This window comes from Raphanus sativus, unplaced genomic scaffold (genome assembly GCF_000801105.2).
Source record: "Raphanus sativus cultivar WK10039 unplaced genomic scaffold, ASM80110v3 Scaffold0482, whole genome shotgun sequence".
NCBI lineage: Eukaryota > Viridiplantae > Streptophyta > Magnoliopsida > Brassicales > Brassicaceae > Raphanus > Raphanus sativus.
In genome coordinates this window covers 21,125-33,409 of record NW_026615800.1, presented here as the reverse complement: position 1 = coordinate 33,409, position 12,285 = coordinate 21,125, and the positions used below count along the sequence as shown (strand labels likewise).

At 39.6% G+C, this 12,285-nt stretch overlaps 1 protein-coding gene across 1 annotated transcript; it reads left to right on the top strand.

Moving 5' to 3' along the window:
• Positions 1-9,960: 9,960 nt before the first annotated feature.
• Positions 9,961-11,683, top strand: LOC130502287 (uncharacterized). The gene is made up of 2 exons (XM_056997059.1): positions 9,961-11,467; positions 11,595-11,683. Exons 1-2 carry the CDS (start codon positions 9,961-9,963, stop codon positions 11,681-11,683), a joined length of 1,596 nt encoding a protein of 531 aa, XP_056853039.1.
• The last annotated feature ends 602 nt before the right edge of the window (positions 11,684-12,285 follow it).

The window sequence follows — 12,285 nt, the reverse complement described above, 5'->3', positions numbered from 1 at the left end:
TATTATATGCTCCTGATCTTCTAAATAAGGCAAGTCGGGCCACCTTTGACTTGAAAAATGGCATATCTCCTAAACCATTTATCCTTTTGATGTGAAACAATTTCCTGCGTGCTCTTGTTGAGTATATATCCAACAAAACCGGTTTCATGAATTAATTCCTCCTGGTGTGTAAGATATGGCATTTTGATTGCACATATGTCCTGGCCGGCTTCTATAGCTTCTCTCAGCTTCATACTCTCCACTTGTTTTCTCATGATATCTTTCTCCATGGTTTGGTTCTGATTTGATGTCCTCATCATGGTTTGATATGAATCATGAAGATATTGACATATGTCCGAACAGGCTAATCTGGAATAATCTGGATAGAAAGTGGGATATCTTCTTACTCACAACTACTATGAGATTTATTCAACTTCCTGGTTATTCTCCACTGATTAGTTGTTCCAAATAAGCTTCTTAGATCGTGGTTCATCCTGGTTTGATAAGAACAGGCTAAATCTGGAATCATCTGGATAGAAAGTGGGATATCTTCTTACTCACAACTCCTATGAGATTTATTCAACTTCCTGGTGTTGAAATAAATAAAGGAATGACCAGAAGAAGAAGCTGGTTGATGATCAAAGGAGAATTCAAGAAGAAAAGCCAATTTGATTCTGTTTTGTGCAGTCTTGCTCCACAAGCTATCTTCTTGACCTAACTTAACTTGCAAGGCAGAAAGGAGTTGTGGAGGCTAATATGGACGTGGGGAAACACTTAGAAGTCAAGGAAACCCATTTGAATTTAAATCAGAGAGGCTGGTTTGAATTTGAAAAGAAGAAGTCACATGGATTGCTTTGGAGAAGCAGCTGGCCTGTCACTTTCACTCAAGCAGGCTGTGACAACCTCTCTCCTGTCCCTTTCTACTCTTCCTGCACATCCAGAACTTGGCTGTATCTCCTTTGGCATGTTCTCATTTCCTACAAAATTATTTGTTTATGTTTCCCTTATTTAATCTTTGTTTATTGTAAGTGATTGCCTATTTAAAGGCCTCACCACTCTTGTAACAAATTATCCAGTATCAATACAAGTTTCTCTAAGTCTAATTTCGTGGCTCTCTCTCCCTTGCTTGTGTCTAAACAATATTCACAATGTAAGGAGTTTAGAGTTATGGTTTAGAGGCTGCCTTATCTCTCTTTCTCTTAAGGCAGCCTAATACTTGTAAAACTCACTATAAACTCTTCTTTATCTTCTCTTAAGCTCTAGATTACTGATTCTAATTCTCATTCTTCTTAAGTGAACAAACTAAAAGTGTTGTGTCACTCTTCAAGGATTAGATTCAAACTAGAGATCTTTGCCACACATAACCAGTTTACTATCTAGGATTTTGGTTATAGTGTAGGCTGCTTCATATAACCAGTGTACTATCTAGGACATTTGGTTGTATTGTTAAGCTGTGTAAGAGGATTCAATCACCAGATGATTGTCTCTTCCTTTTAATGGTGAGTTCATGTTGCTTGGTTGAAGGGGATTCAGTTACAAGTTAACTGAATACTCTCTTGACATGAGACAAACACTCATGAATTCCAACATGGTACCAGAGCCTAGTTGCTCTCTTGGGATGAACTCACTCTGTTCTACTTTGATCTGAGCTCTCTCTCTCACTTTGAAATCGTTTTGATGAGCTGTGTGGCTAGGATTCAAAACATGAGCAGTAGAGAGTTTAGACAAAGTATGTTTTTCAAAATTCAGGATGCAATCTTTAAATGTTTTTTTTTTTTTAAATCAATGACTCTCCCCTTGATCTCCTCATTGTTTAAGGTTTGGATGAAAGACTGAAATATGTTCTTACCAGCCTGAGGGAGGGAGAAAAGATTATTCTTGCATCTTGAAATCACTTTAAAAAAAAAATTTCTGAAAAATGTTTTTGAACAGATTTTTGAGTAATCTGATTCTGAAAAATGTTTTAAAAATATTTAACCAGTGGACAAACTGTTTTGATCCATTGGTGTCTTTGTTGTGTGAGCCATAGAAAACACTTGTGTATGTGTTATTCTGATGGTTCTCTTGTTGCAAGCCCTGGAAAACATCAGTTCATGAGTTATTCCAGTGGCACTTGTCTAAGATCAGTGAGCAAATTAATTGTTCAATGGTCCACTGTGTTTCAGCTACTAAAGCACCAAACTCTTGATGAGTATTGGATGCTCCTGGCTGTTTATGCTTCCGCAAAACTCAAGAAAACAGAGCAAAACTCTGTCCATTAGAACTCTTGAGCAAATTCTCTATTCTCTATTCTCTCATTCTCTGATTCTCAGGTTACTTATTCTCCATCATTCTCCCATTCTCTAGCTACTAATACTCTGGTTACATCATTCTCTACTCTCTACTTTTCTCTGGTTACTTAATTCTCTTTTCTCACAATCTTGTTTAGAATTTGCCTAAGGTTGTTAAATTGTTAAAGTTAAGATGCCTTAAAAGAATTATCTTGCTTCTGCCCTTAGGAAAATAAATTCTATTGTTGCCTGAATGCTTAGTCTTGATGATTAGGATTCAGAGAGTTTTGCTAGGATGGAATCATGAAGATTTCTGTCCTGTGCTTATTTAAATTGTGTTTTAAAGATCAGACTTGGTGAAAACCAATGTTCTGGTCTCTTGTTGTCTACTGATGCTTGTCCTAGTGTTGGTTTGACAGATTGCCCATGTTGATCAGAGCCTGCACAAGATGCATATTCCTGACCATGGAGAGATAGTTTGTGAGTAGACCAGGTGGCCTAAGCTCATATCAAGCTTGTCTCCTCCCCTATACTCGGAGTCAAGCTTGAGGGGGGCTGTAAATGAGCTTCCGTGGCTTTTCTAGAAGCCATTGCAAGAAGAATTCAACAAGGACAGCAACAACTTGGAGTTAGAACAGTTACCTTCTGGTTGGGAAGCTATGGATCAGCTTCTACATGGAGTTAGAACAGTTACCTTCAGTTGGGAAGCTATGGATCAGCCCAAGGCATGGAGTTAGAATAGTTACCTTCTGGTTGGGAAGCTATGGATCAGCTTCTAAATGAAGTTAGAACAGTACCTTCAGTTGGGAAGCTATGAATCAGCCCATAGCATGTGTGCTTGTACCTGGTTGATGAAGCTTGTGGTCTCAAGGAATTGGTTATCATCATTGGCTCTCATCTTCCAAGCTTGACCACATACTCTCATTCTTAGGTCAAGCTTGAGGAGGGGTGTTAATATGAGAAGCCAATTGATGAGGACATAGAACCAGATATCAACATTCCAACACTTAGACAAGCTCCAAGAACAAGATCAGGAACTAGAGGTGTTGTTGCAAGCTTCAATGAAGCTATAGAAGTCCTTCTCATCAAAAGCAACATCAACTCTAAGCTAGAAGACATCACCACACGCATGGATCAACTCACTATATCCGGAAACAAGGATAATAAAGGAGAAGCTTATGATATGCAAGTTGGTCCAAGAGATGATGACATTATATGGTCCATTCTTCCTTGCAAGAGATTGGTTTCCTTATTTACCATCTCTCCACTTAAGTGAAACGGTGAGTATCAAGAGAAAGAGAACAGCCTTCAAACGACAACACTTCACATCATCAATTTGGCTCCTCTTTCCAACGGTCACAAGATCCATCCGCAAAGGTAAGTAAGGTAAGTCTATTTCATTATTCATATTACTTGATTTACCTTGCAGGTTTTAAGTCTTTCTTTAGTTTTATTTTGATTTGAGTCAAGGCATTGTTTAGCCTATTGCTTTCTTTAGGTCCTAAGATTGAGTCATGTAATAAATTTGCTTCAAGACCCCAAGAAGGGCATAGCTGCATTGGCGATTATATAAGCCCCTATAAGCAGTCTTGTATCATTCAACCTTTATGAAATATATGAGTCAGTTTGCCCTTTAGCAAATACAAGTCTTTTGAGAGTTTGTGAGAAGCAATCTTGAGAGCAATATTGTGATTTATCAAACTCCCATCCATAGAGTTTGTGGTTTCACCTCGATCCATCTTGATTGTGAGAAGCAATCATATTCATTCCATCAGTTCATCACTTTGTTCTTGTGGGGTTGTTTATTCGAACAAACCACTTGAATCCATCATCCATCCTCACTCCATCTCTCATCCATAGATCCATCAAGTTGGTTATACGACCAAGTGGTGAATCCCATCCTCCATTGTTGTTTCCTAAGTTTCTATTCAACCGGATCCATCCATCTATTCATCAACAACACTAGAACTCTCTATCTCAAACCATCTCTCATCAAACCGGTTCTTGGATTCACTCTTCTATCCCACCAGTTTGAGAAGGCTCCCCTTGGTGCCTATATCATTTTGGTATCAGAGCTTAAACGCTCCAAATCAGGTTGTTTCTTTTCCTATTAGGTAGATCGTTTAGTTTCATAAAAGAAAAACCCATAAAAATTGTTCTTTGTTGTTGTTTGATTTTTCACCATTGTTGTGTTCTTCATTGTTCTTAGTTTATAAATCGAAAAGAAAAAGAGATCGAGTTTCTTTGGTTTATTTGATTCGTTTTACAAAAGAAAATCACAAGAAAAAGTGTTGTTTCCGATTGCATATCAAGCTTGCCTAATATAGTTTTTGCATTTTATTATCCAGCTCCGTTTACCATATTTAGTTTTTTTCGAAAAGTTTTCAAAAAAAAAAAATATAAAAACAAGTTTTCTTATTCGAGTTTCTCATTTCATTTTTCACATTTAAAAAAAAAAAAAAAAGGATTTCATTTCATATAGTTTCAGCTTTCCTTAAATAGACCTTATTGCTAGTTGGTCCATATTGCATTGTCTCTTGTTCCTTTTTGTCGAGTATCACTTGAGTATTGTTCTTTGATATCTTTTCACTTGATCTTGAAACTCTTTTCAGGTTAAGACATGGGAGATACTAGCTCAACTTCAGCTGATACCGCAACTACTATGGCTCAACTCCTAGTTGCAATGCAATCCATTAGTGAGAGGATGACTCGCCTAGAGCAAGGACAACAAGCTCAAGCCAACCAACCGGCTCAAGGAGCAAACAACAATCCTCAACAACAACAACAACAACAACAACAACAAGACAACCCCCAAGCTGAGGATGATTCGGATAGTGACATGCCGAGTCTAGAAGAAGAAGAACAAAGGCCCCCTCCTAGAAGAAATGCTAGAGATAGAGGAAGAAACCGAGGAAGAGGTCATGATCAAGAGCATGATCAATGGTGAAAGAATGATAAGATTAGAAGTGTGGAGAGATGAGAGAGTAACGAGATTGAGAGACAAAGAGAATGAAAGACATTTTTTTACTTAACTTGAAATGGTTGCATACAAAGGAGTATTTAAAGAGAGACAAATCTCTGGATAGTAATAAACAAAGAGCTTGCAACAATATTAAACAAGTCTGGCGTATGGACAGAGGGGAGCAGTGTGAGCAGAGAGGAGCAGAGTGAGCAGAGTGAAAGGGACAGGTCCCAACGGTTGGGAACCACTCTCTCCTTACTCTCACCCGTGACTCTCTTCAAACTCGCCAACCATTTCTTTTACTTGGCGAGTTTCTTCTTCTCCTCTTCTCCTCTCTTAAGTCTTCACATTATTTGAATATCCAACTATGCTCCCTTGTGCTCCAAGCTAGGTTAGCTGTACGGACAGACTTGTGTCACAAGTACTCGTGATCCTTTGCTTTCTTATCCTTGATCTTGTTTCTCTTTACTCATGATGCTTCATCTCAACACTCCCCTCAAGCTTGACCATGTGGAACAAGTCAAGCTTGGAAGATCATGAAGCATTCCCTCATTAAAACCTTGATGTGCAAAACCCAGTGGGACAAAAACACATCAAGGAAAAAGAGTAGAACACTTCATGACAAGGGGATCACTGAGATGAAAGGTCCACAAGTCCAAGCCTTGAATGGATGGACTCGCAGACTTTAGAACTTGCGGCCTTGGTGAAGATATCTGCCAACTGATCCTCACTTCTGGTGTAGCATGGGAGTATAACCTTCTGCTCAACAGCTTGCCTCACTTTGTGACAATCAACTTCAATGTGCTTGGTTCTCTCGTGGAAGACAGAGTTGCTGGCAATGTGTATAGCCGCCTGGTTGTCACAATGCATGGTGATAGGTGTTGTGAACTCAATCCCCAAGTCCTTAAGCAACCCCTTGATCCAGATCAACTCACTTGTCAGCTTCCTCATTGCCCTATATTCAGCTTCAGCACTTGAACAAGACACAACCTTTTGTTTCTTGCTCTTCCAAGTCACCAAGTTGCCTCCAATGAAGGTGCAATAGCCAGTGGTTGATCTCCTATCAACTCTATCTCCTGCCCAATCAGCATCACAGTATCCAACTATCTCGGTGCTCTTATTGCATCCCATCCAGATTCCCTGTCCTGGTGCTTCTCTTAGGTACCTTAGAATCCTCTCAACCATGCCCCAATGATGAACTTTTGGTGCTTGCATCTGCTGGCTCACTTGGTTCACGGCAAAGCATATATCTGGCCTTGTGATGGTTAGATAGATGAGTTTCCCACCATTCTTCTGTACCTCTTGACATCTTCAAATGGTTTGTCCTCAAACTCCCCCTTGCGCAATACTTTGTACCCATCTTCCAATGGAGTCTTTGCTTTCTTTGCACCTAGATCACCTGCCTCACTCAACATATCAAGTGTGTACTTTCTCTGGTTTAAGAATAGCCCCTCTTTAGATCGGCATATCTCAATCCCTAGAAAGTACTTTAGTTCTCCCAAGTCTTTGATATCAAATGAAGATTTAAGAAAAGCCTTAGTTAAGATGGTACCTTCTTTGTCACTGCCTGTAATGATAATGTCATCCACATATATCAGGATGACTATGATACCTTGTTCCGTGGTCAGTGTAAACAAAGTGTGATCAGCTTCAGACTTGTTGAATCCTCTTCCATTTAGAGTTGTGCTGAGCTTGTGGTACCAGGCTCTTGGAGATTGCTTTAACCCATAGATTGCTTTCCTTAGCCTGAGAACATTTCCTGGTTGTACAAGATCTTCCATACCAGGAGGTGGCCTCATGTAGACTTCATCTTCTAGTTCACCTTGTAGGAAAGCATTCTTGACATCCATCTGCCATAGATCCCACTCTAGGTTTACTGCCAGTGAGAGAACCACTCTGATCGTGTGAAGCTTTGCCACTGGTGCAAAGGTATCCAAGTAATCCTCTCCATAGACCTGGTGTAGCCTCTTGCTACAAGTCTTGTCTTCCTCCTTTCTGGCTTTCCATTGGCTCCATACTTGATTGTGAAGAGAAGCCGGCTTGTCACTGCTTTCTTTCCTTTGGGAAGCTTACTTTCAAAGAATGTTCCATTCTTTTCCATAGCTCCCATCTCATCTCCAACAGATGCTCTCCACTCCTCATCCTGCATAGCTTCCTCATATGTCTTTGGAATCCATTCTTGATCCAATTCAGTGATGAAGGCTTGATGCGCCACTGGATACTGAGCTAGAGAACACACCCCTTGGGTTGGATGGGCTACTGCTTGATTGTTGAAATACACTCTTGTATTTATCCAATCTGAGGCTGGTCTTCTTTCCCTTGTGCTTCTCCTAAGCATTGGTTGAGCTACCTGCTCCTCTTCCATGTGTTCCTCAACTTGTTGCTCCTCAGCTGGTGTATTTGCATTTCCATCCTGATCATGAACCTGATCACTGTGTGGTGATGTTTCTTGATTCCCCCCTTCAGGATTAGGATGGGAATCCTCACTTGCCGGAGTAACCTCTTCACTCACAGCTACTGGAGGTTGATTTCCAGCTCCAGTACTCCCATTTTCAGAACCACCAGCTCCATCACTCTGATGTTGACTCGGCTGAGGCATATGGATGCCAAGAGACTCCATAATCCTTCTCAAATTGTTTGCCCTATCAGTGGAGGATTGAGAGAGGTCCTTGAGCTCATCCCAACTCTTCTCATCATAAAACCCTCTTGATTCCACAAACTTGACATCTCTTGACACATGAACCCTCCTCATGTTTGGATCATAGCATTTGTAGCCCTTCTGTGTAGTAGAGTAGCCAATGAATACAGCCTTAGTGCTTCTGGCCTCTAGTTTGTTCCGCTGCATACCTGGCTGTAACACATAACACAAACACCCAAAGACACGCAAGTGATCAAGGGAGGGTTTCTTGTTGTTCAATACCTCATATGGGGTGAGGTCATCTAGCACTCTTGTGGGGGTTCTATTGATAAGATAACATGCTGATGAGGACATCAAATCAGAACCAACCATGGAGAAAGATATCATGAGAAAACAAGTGGAGAGTATGAAGCTGAGAGAAGCTATAGAAGCCGGCCAGGACATATGTGCAATCAAAATGCCATATCTTACACACCAGGCGGAATTAATTCATGAAACCGGTTTTGTTGGATTATATACTCAACAAGAGCACGCAGGAAATTGGTTTCACATCAAAAGGATAAATGGTTTAGGAGATATGCCATTTTCAAGTCAAAGGTGGCCCGACTTGCCTTATTTAGAAGATCAGGAGCATATAATATGTCAAGCTAAATATTGGCGTCCAGGAGACTTTGTGCTACTTCTAGAAGCACTCCACAACCCCTTAAGAAGCACCAGCACACACTGGATCAGGCGGATCCTTGGAGAATACACTCAAATCAAACCAGAGCTAAAAATGGAAAGTTGGACAATTGTTTGGTTTGATCATTACCAAACCAAGATATGGCGACCAGGAGACATTCTACACTTACCAGAGGATCTTGAATACATATTGAGAGCATTCAAATCGCAGCACTCCAAGAGGAGAAGAATATGGAGCAGTTTGCCTTATTTGGATTCAAGCAACATTTTATTCAAAGATCTCCAACGGCTCTTTCCATCTTTCCTTGGAACTTTGAAGACATATTCAGTGAACCAGGATATTCCTAGACGTCATCAGTTCATGCCTAAGTTATCAAGACTCAAGAAATCCCATCCATTCAGCCAAATCCCCCAAACTACTCCAACAGCTAGTTTTGCAAGATTTCTGTTTATTTCTGTTTATTTCTTTTATTTTGAGCATTATATAAGCTCAATAGCACTCCCATTGTGGAGGCACGTTTTATGATCTAAGTTTAATACAAAGTATTGTTTTTTTTCCTTTCAAAGTTTGTCTTTGAATTGATTTGTTCTTTAGAAGTCAGAGTTGTGAGAAGCACTTTGTTTTCTTTAGATCTGTGAATTAGGTTGTTTGAGAGAGTCAAATAGCTTTATTCATCATAGGTTGAGAGAGTCAATCACTTCATTCCATCTAACCACCAGATTGAGAGATTCAATCTAACATCCAATCCGCAAATCCCATTCAAATCCATCAACTGATCAGGCTGAAAGAGTTATACGACCAGCAGCTTGGTTCCATCAATCTATCCTTGTGAGGCTCAGTTTTGTGCCTGTATCATCTGGTATCAGAGCCGAAAGGCTCCTATCAGGTTGTATCTATCCTGTTCTTGTTTCATTTCTGTTATTTTCATCTAATAAAAAAAAAAAAAAAATTGTTCTGCATTTCTGCCATTGAAGCTTGTTCTTAGTTTATGTTTTTAACACCATAAAAAAAAAGGAAGAAGAAGAAGTTTGTTGATTTGATCGAAAATACCAAAAAGAAAATTTCAAAATGTGTTTTTGCATCAGTCTTTGATTTATTACCTTTTATAGACTTTGCATACCATATCTCAAGATTTTGTTGCAAAGTTTACCTTAGTTAGTGTCATTTTCGAATTTGCATTTAAAACCAAAAAAAAATATATATATATATATATATATATATTTCTTTCCTCTGTTTATTGCATCCATTTCATTCAAAAAAAATATTAAAAAAAAAAATATATATATATATATATATCATTCAAAGCATAGCATATTTATTTTGGTCCAAGCATATAGTTTTAGCCACTTGAATTATTATTTCACTTGTATTTGACTCCTGTATCCATTAGAACACTTAACCCACAAGTTTTGTGTTATAACAGGGAACCATGGGAGATGAAGAACAAAGTGATTGTGATTGGGAGCAAGAAGAACAATTTCTGTCTGATGAAGAAAGTGGTTATGAAGAAGATCAGTGGACAGATGATTGTTCCAATACTGATTATGATGATGATCCAGATGGTGGAGAACTTGAACCAGAACCACCAGATCCGTACCAAGACAACACCAGCTACATAGATTGGTCTAGAGAAGAAGCTGACCAGAGATCTAACCATGAGGGCGAGATGTATCAAGAGGAAACTGAATACAAGATCAGTCTAGATGAACACAGCTACCATGAAGAAACAGAGAATGAACCAGAAGTTGTTTATCCAGAAGATGGTGTTGATGATAACTCAGATCATGAGGAGTCATATGTGGAAGAGAGGCCATGGTGTGAGATACCATACTCTGATCATGAAGAAGAGAACCATGATGAAACTGATTCCCAAGTCAGTTTACCCTACTCTGAAGCAAACCGTGAAGATGGAGCAACAAGTGAGCGTGACTTTGCTGAAGAAGAAGAAAATGAGGCTGTAAGAAGTGATGAAGAGTATGAGCCAAGATACATCCAATACGCAGGCCATCATGAAGGAATAGAAGCTTACTGGAAGTGGGAGAAAGACCTAGATCAATGGTTTGAACTTCATCAGATTGAAGAGGAGGAGAGACCACTAATTGCTGAAGATACTCTAACTGAGTATGCATACTGGTGGTATGATCGTGATGCTTCTTGGACAGAAATGAAGGAGCTACTACGTGAGGAGTTTGTAACAACAGCTGAGAGCCACAAGGAGTATCATTTCAGGCGCCCAGATGTATTTCCTAAGCCAAGGAGATTGATTCTAGCACCCATGTCAACTCCAGAGATTAATCCAAAGAAGAATTGTGGTTCTAAGTCAAGGGAAATCACGTGCAACACTTCTAGCAGCAAAGAAAATGATGATAAAGTTGTGCAATCCAAGAAGAAACCAAAGCAGCAACATGTGCAACCAAAGAAAGGAACTCAAGCAAAGCAGAATTTAAAGATGAGTTCCCTACATATGATCAAGCCTCAAGCAAATCTTCAGTGGTTTAAAGGAGCTCTACAGCTACCTAAGAAAAGGACAGAGGCGAGATCTCCAGCTCCAACAAAGTCAGAACAACAAGCAGAGAAGCAATATCCAAAGCAGAAGCTAGAGCAATGTAAGTTTTCTGATCCTTTAAAGATAACTAGCATAATCTGTTATAGATGCCATCAAGAGGGTCATTATGCTGTAGCTTGTCCAAGTAGATCCTCAGTAGAGATTTTACACTTAGAAACACCAGAAAATGCTTTTAAAGATAATCTTGTTCAGCTAGTCCCTGAGATGTCTATTTCTAGTGTAATACACTTGTCTTTGCCAAGAGATGTTGATGCAGGAAGTGAAGAAAACTTTGAGAAAAATTGTCTAGAATCAGACATACTCCAAACCAATGTGATTATCAACTCCCGGCCAACACCAATCACTGCCCCCAAACCAGAGTTGATACTTGGTAAAATAGTAAGTGAAAAATCTGAAGTTGTTAATTACTGGAATAATATTTTAACTAGTTATGCTTTCAAGTATCCAGTTTTAAATAATTCAAGTTCAAATATAATACACTTGCTCTTTCCCCTCAGTGTCAAGACAGAAACAGGAACCATTGGAGTACCCAAAGACTGGAGAGAAAAACCACCAGATCCAAAACCAGAGCAAACCAGAGGAGTAATCCTATCTTACCTACTCAAAGGAGAACCCCCAGATGCTCCACGCATCACCACACCTAAAGTTTATCAAGGTAAGACTCTAGACTCCCAAAGAAGGATGAAAGCTAACTTGCTTTCTATTGGTGCAGGAGAAATAGTTTCGAGGTCGAAACTTCTTCAAGGGGGAGGGTATGATGAGGACATCAAATCAGAACCAACCATGGAGAAAGATATCATGAGAAAACAAGTGGAGAGTATGAAGCTGAGAGAAGCTATAGAAGCCGGCCAGGACATATGTGCAATCAAAATGCCATATCTTACACACCAGGAGGAATTAATTCATGAAACCGGTTTTGTTGGATTATATACTCAACAAGAGCACGCAGGAAATTGGTTTCACATCAAAAGGATAAATGGTTTAGGAGATATGCCATTTTCAAGTCAAAGGTGGCCCGACTTGCCTTATTTAGAAGATCAGGAGCATATAATATGTCAAGCTAAATATTGGCGTCCAGGAGACTTTGTGCTACTTCTAGAAGCACTCCACAACCCCTTAAGAAGCACCAGCACACACTGGATCAGGCGGATCCTTGGAGAATACACTCAAATCAAACCAGAGCTAAAA

Coding starts and splice junctions, on each gene's coding strand:
- LOC130502287 (XM_056997059.1), top strand. CDS start 9,961: ATGGGAGATGAAGAACAAAGTGATTGTGATTGGGAGCAAGAAGAACAA. Junction 11,468..11,594: donor CAAACCAGAGTTGATACTTG/GTAAAATAGTAA, acceptor CTTTCCCCTCAG/TGTCAAGACAGAAACAGGAA.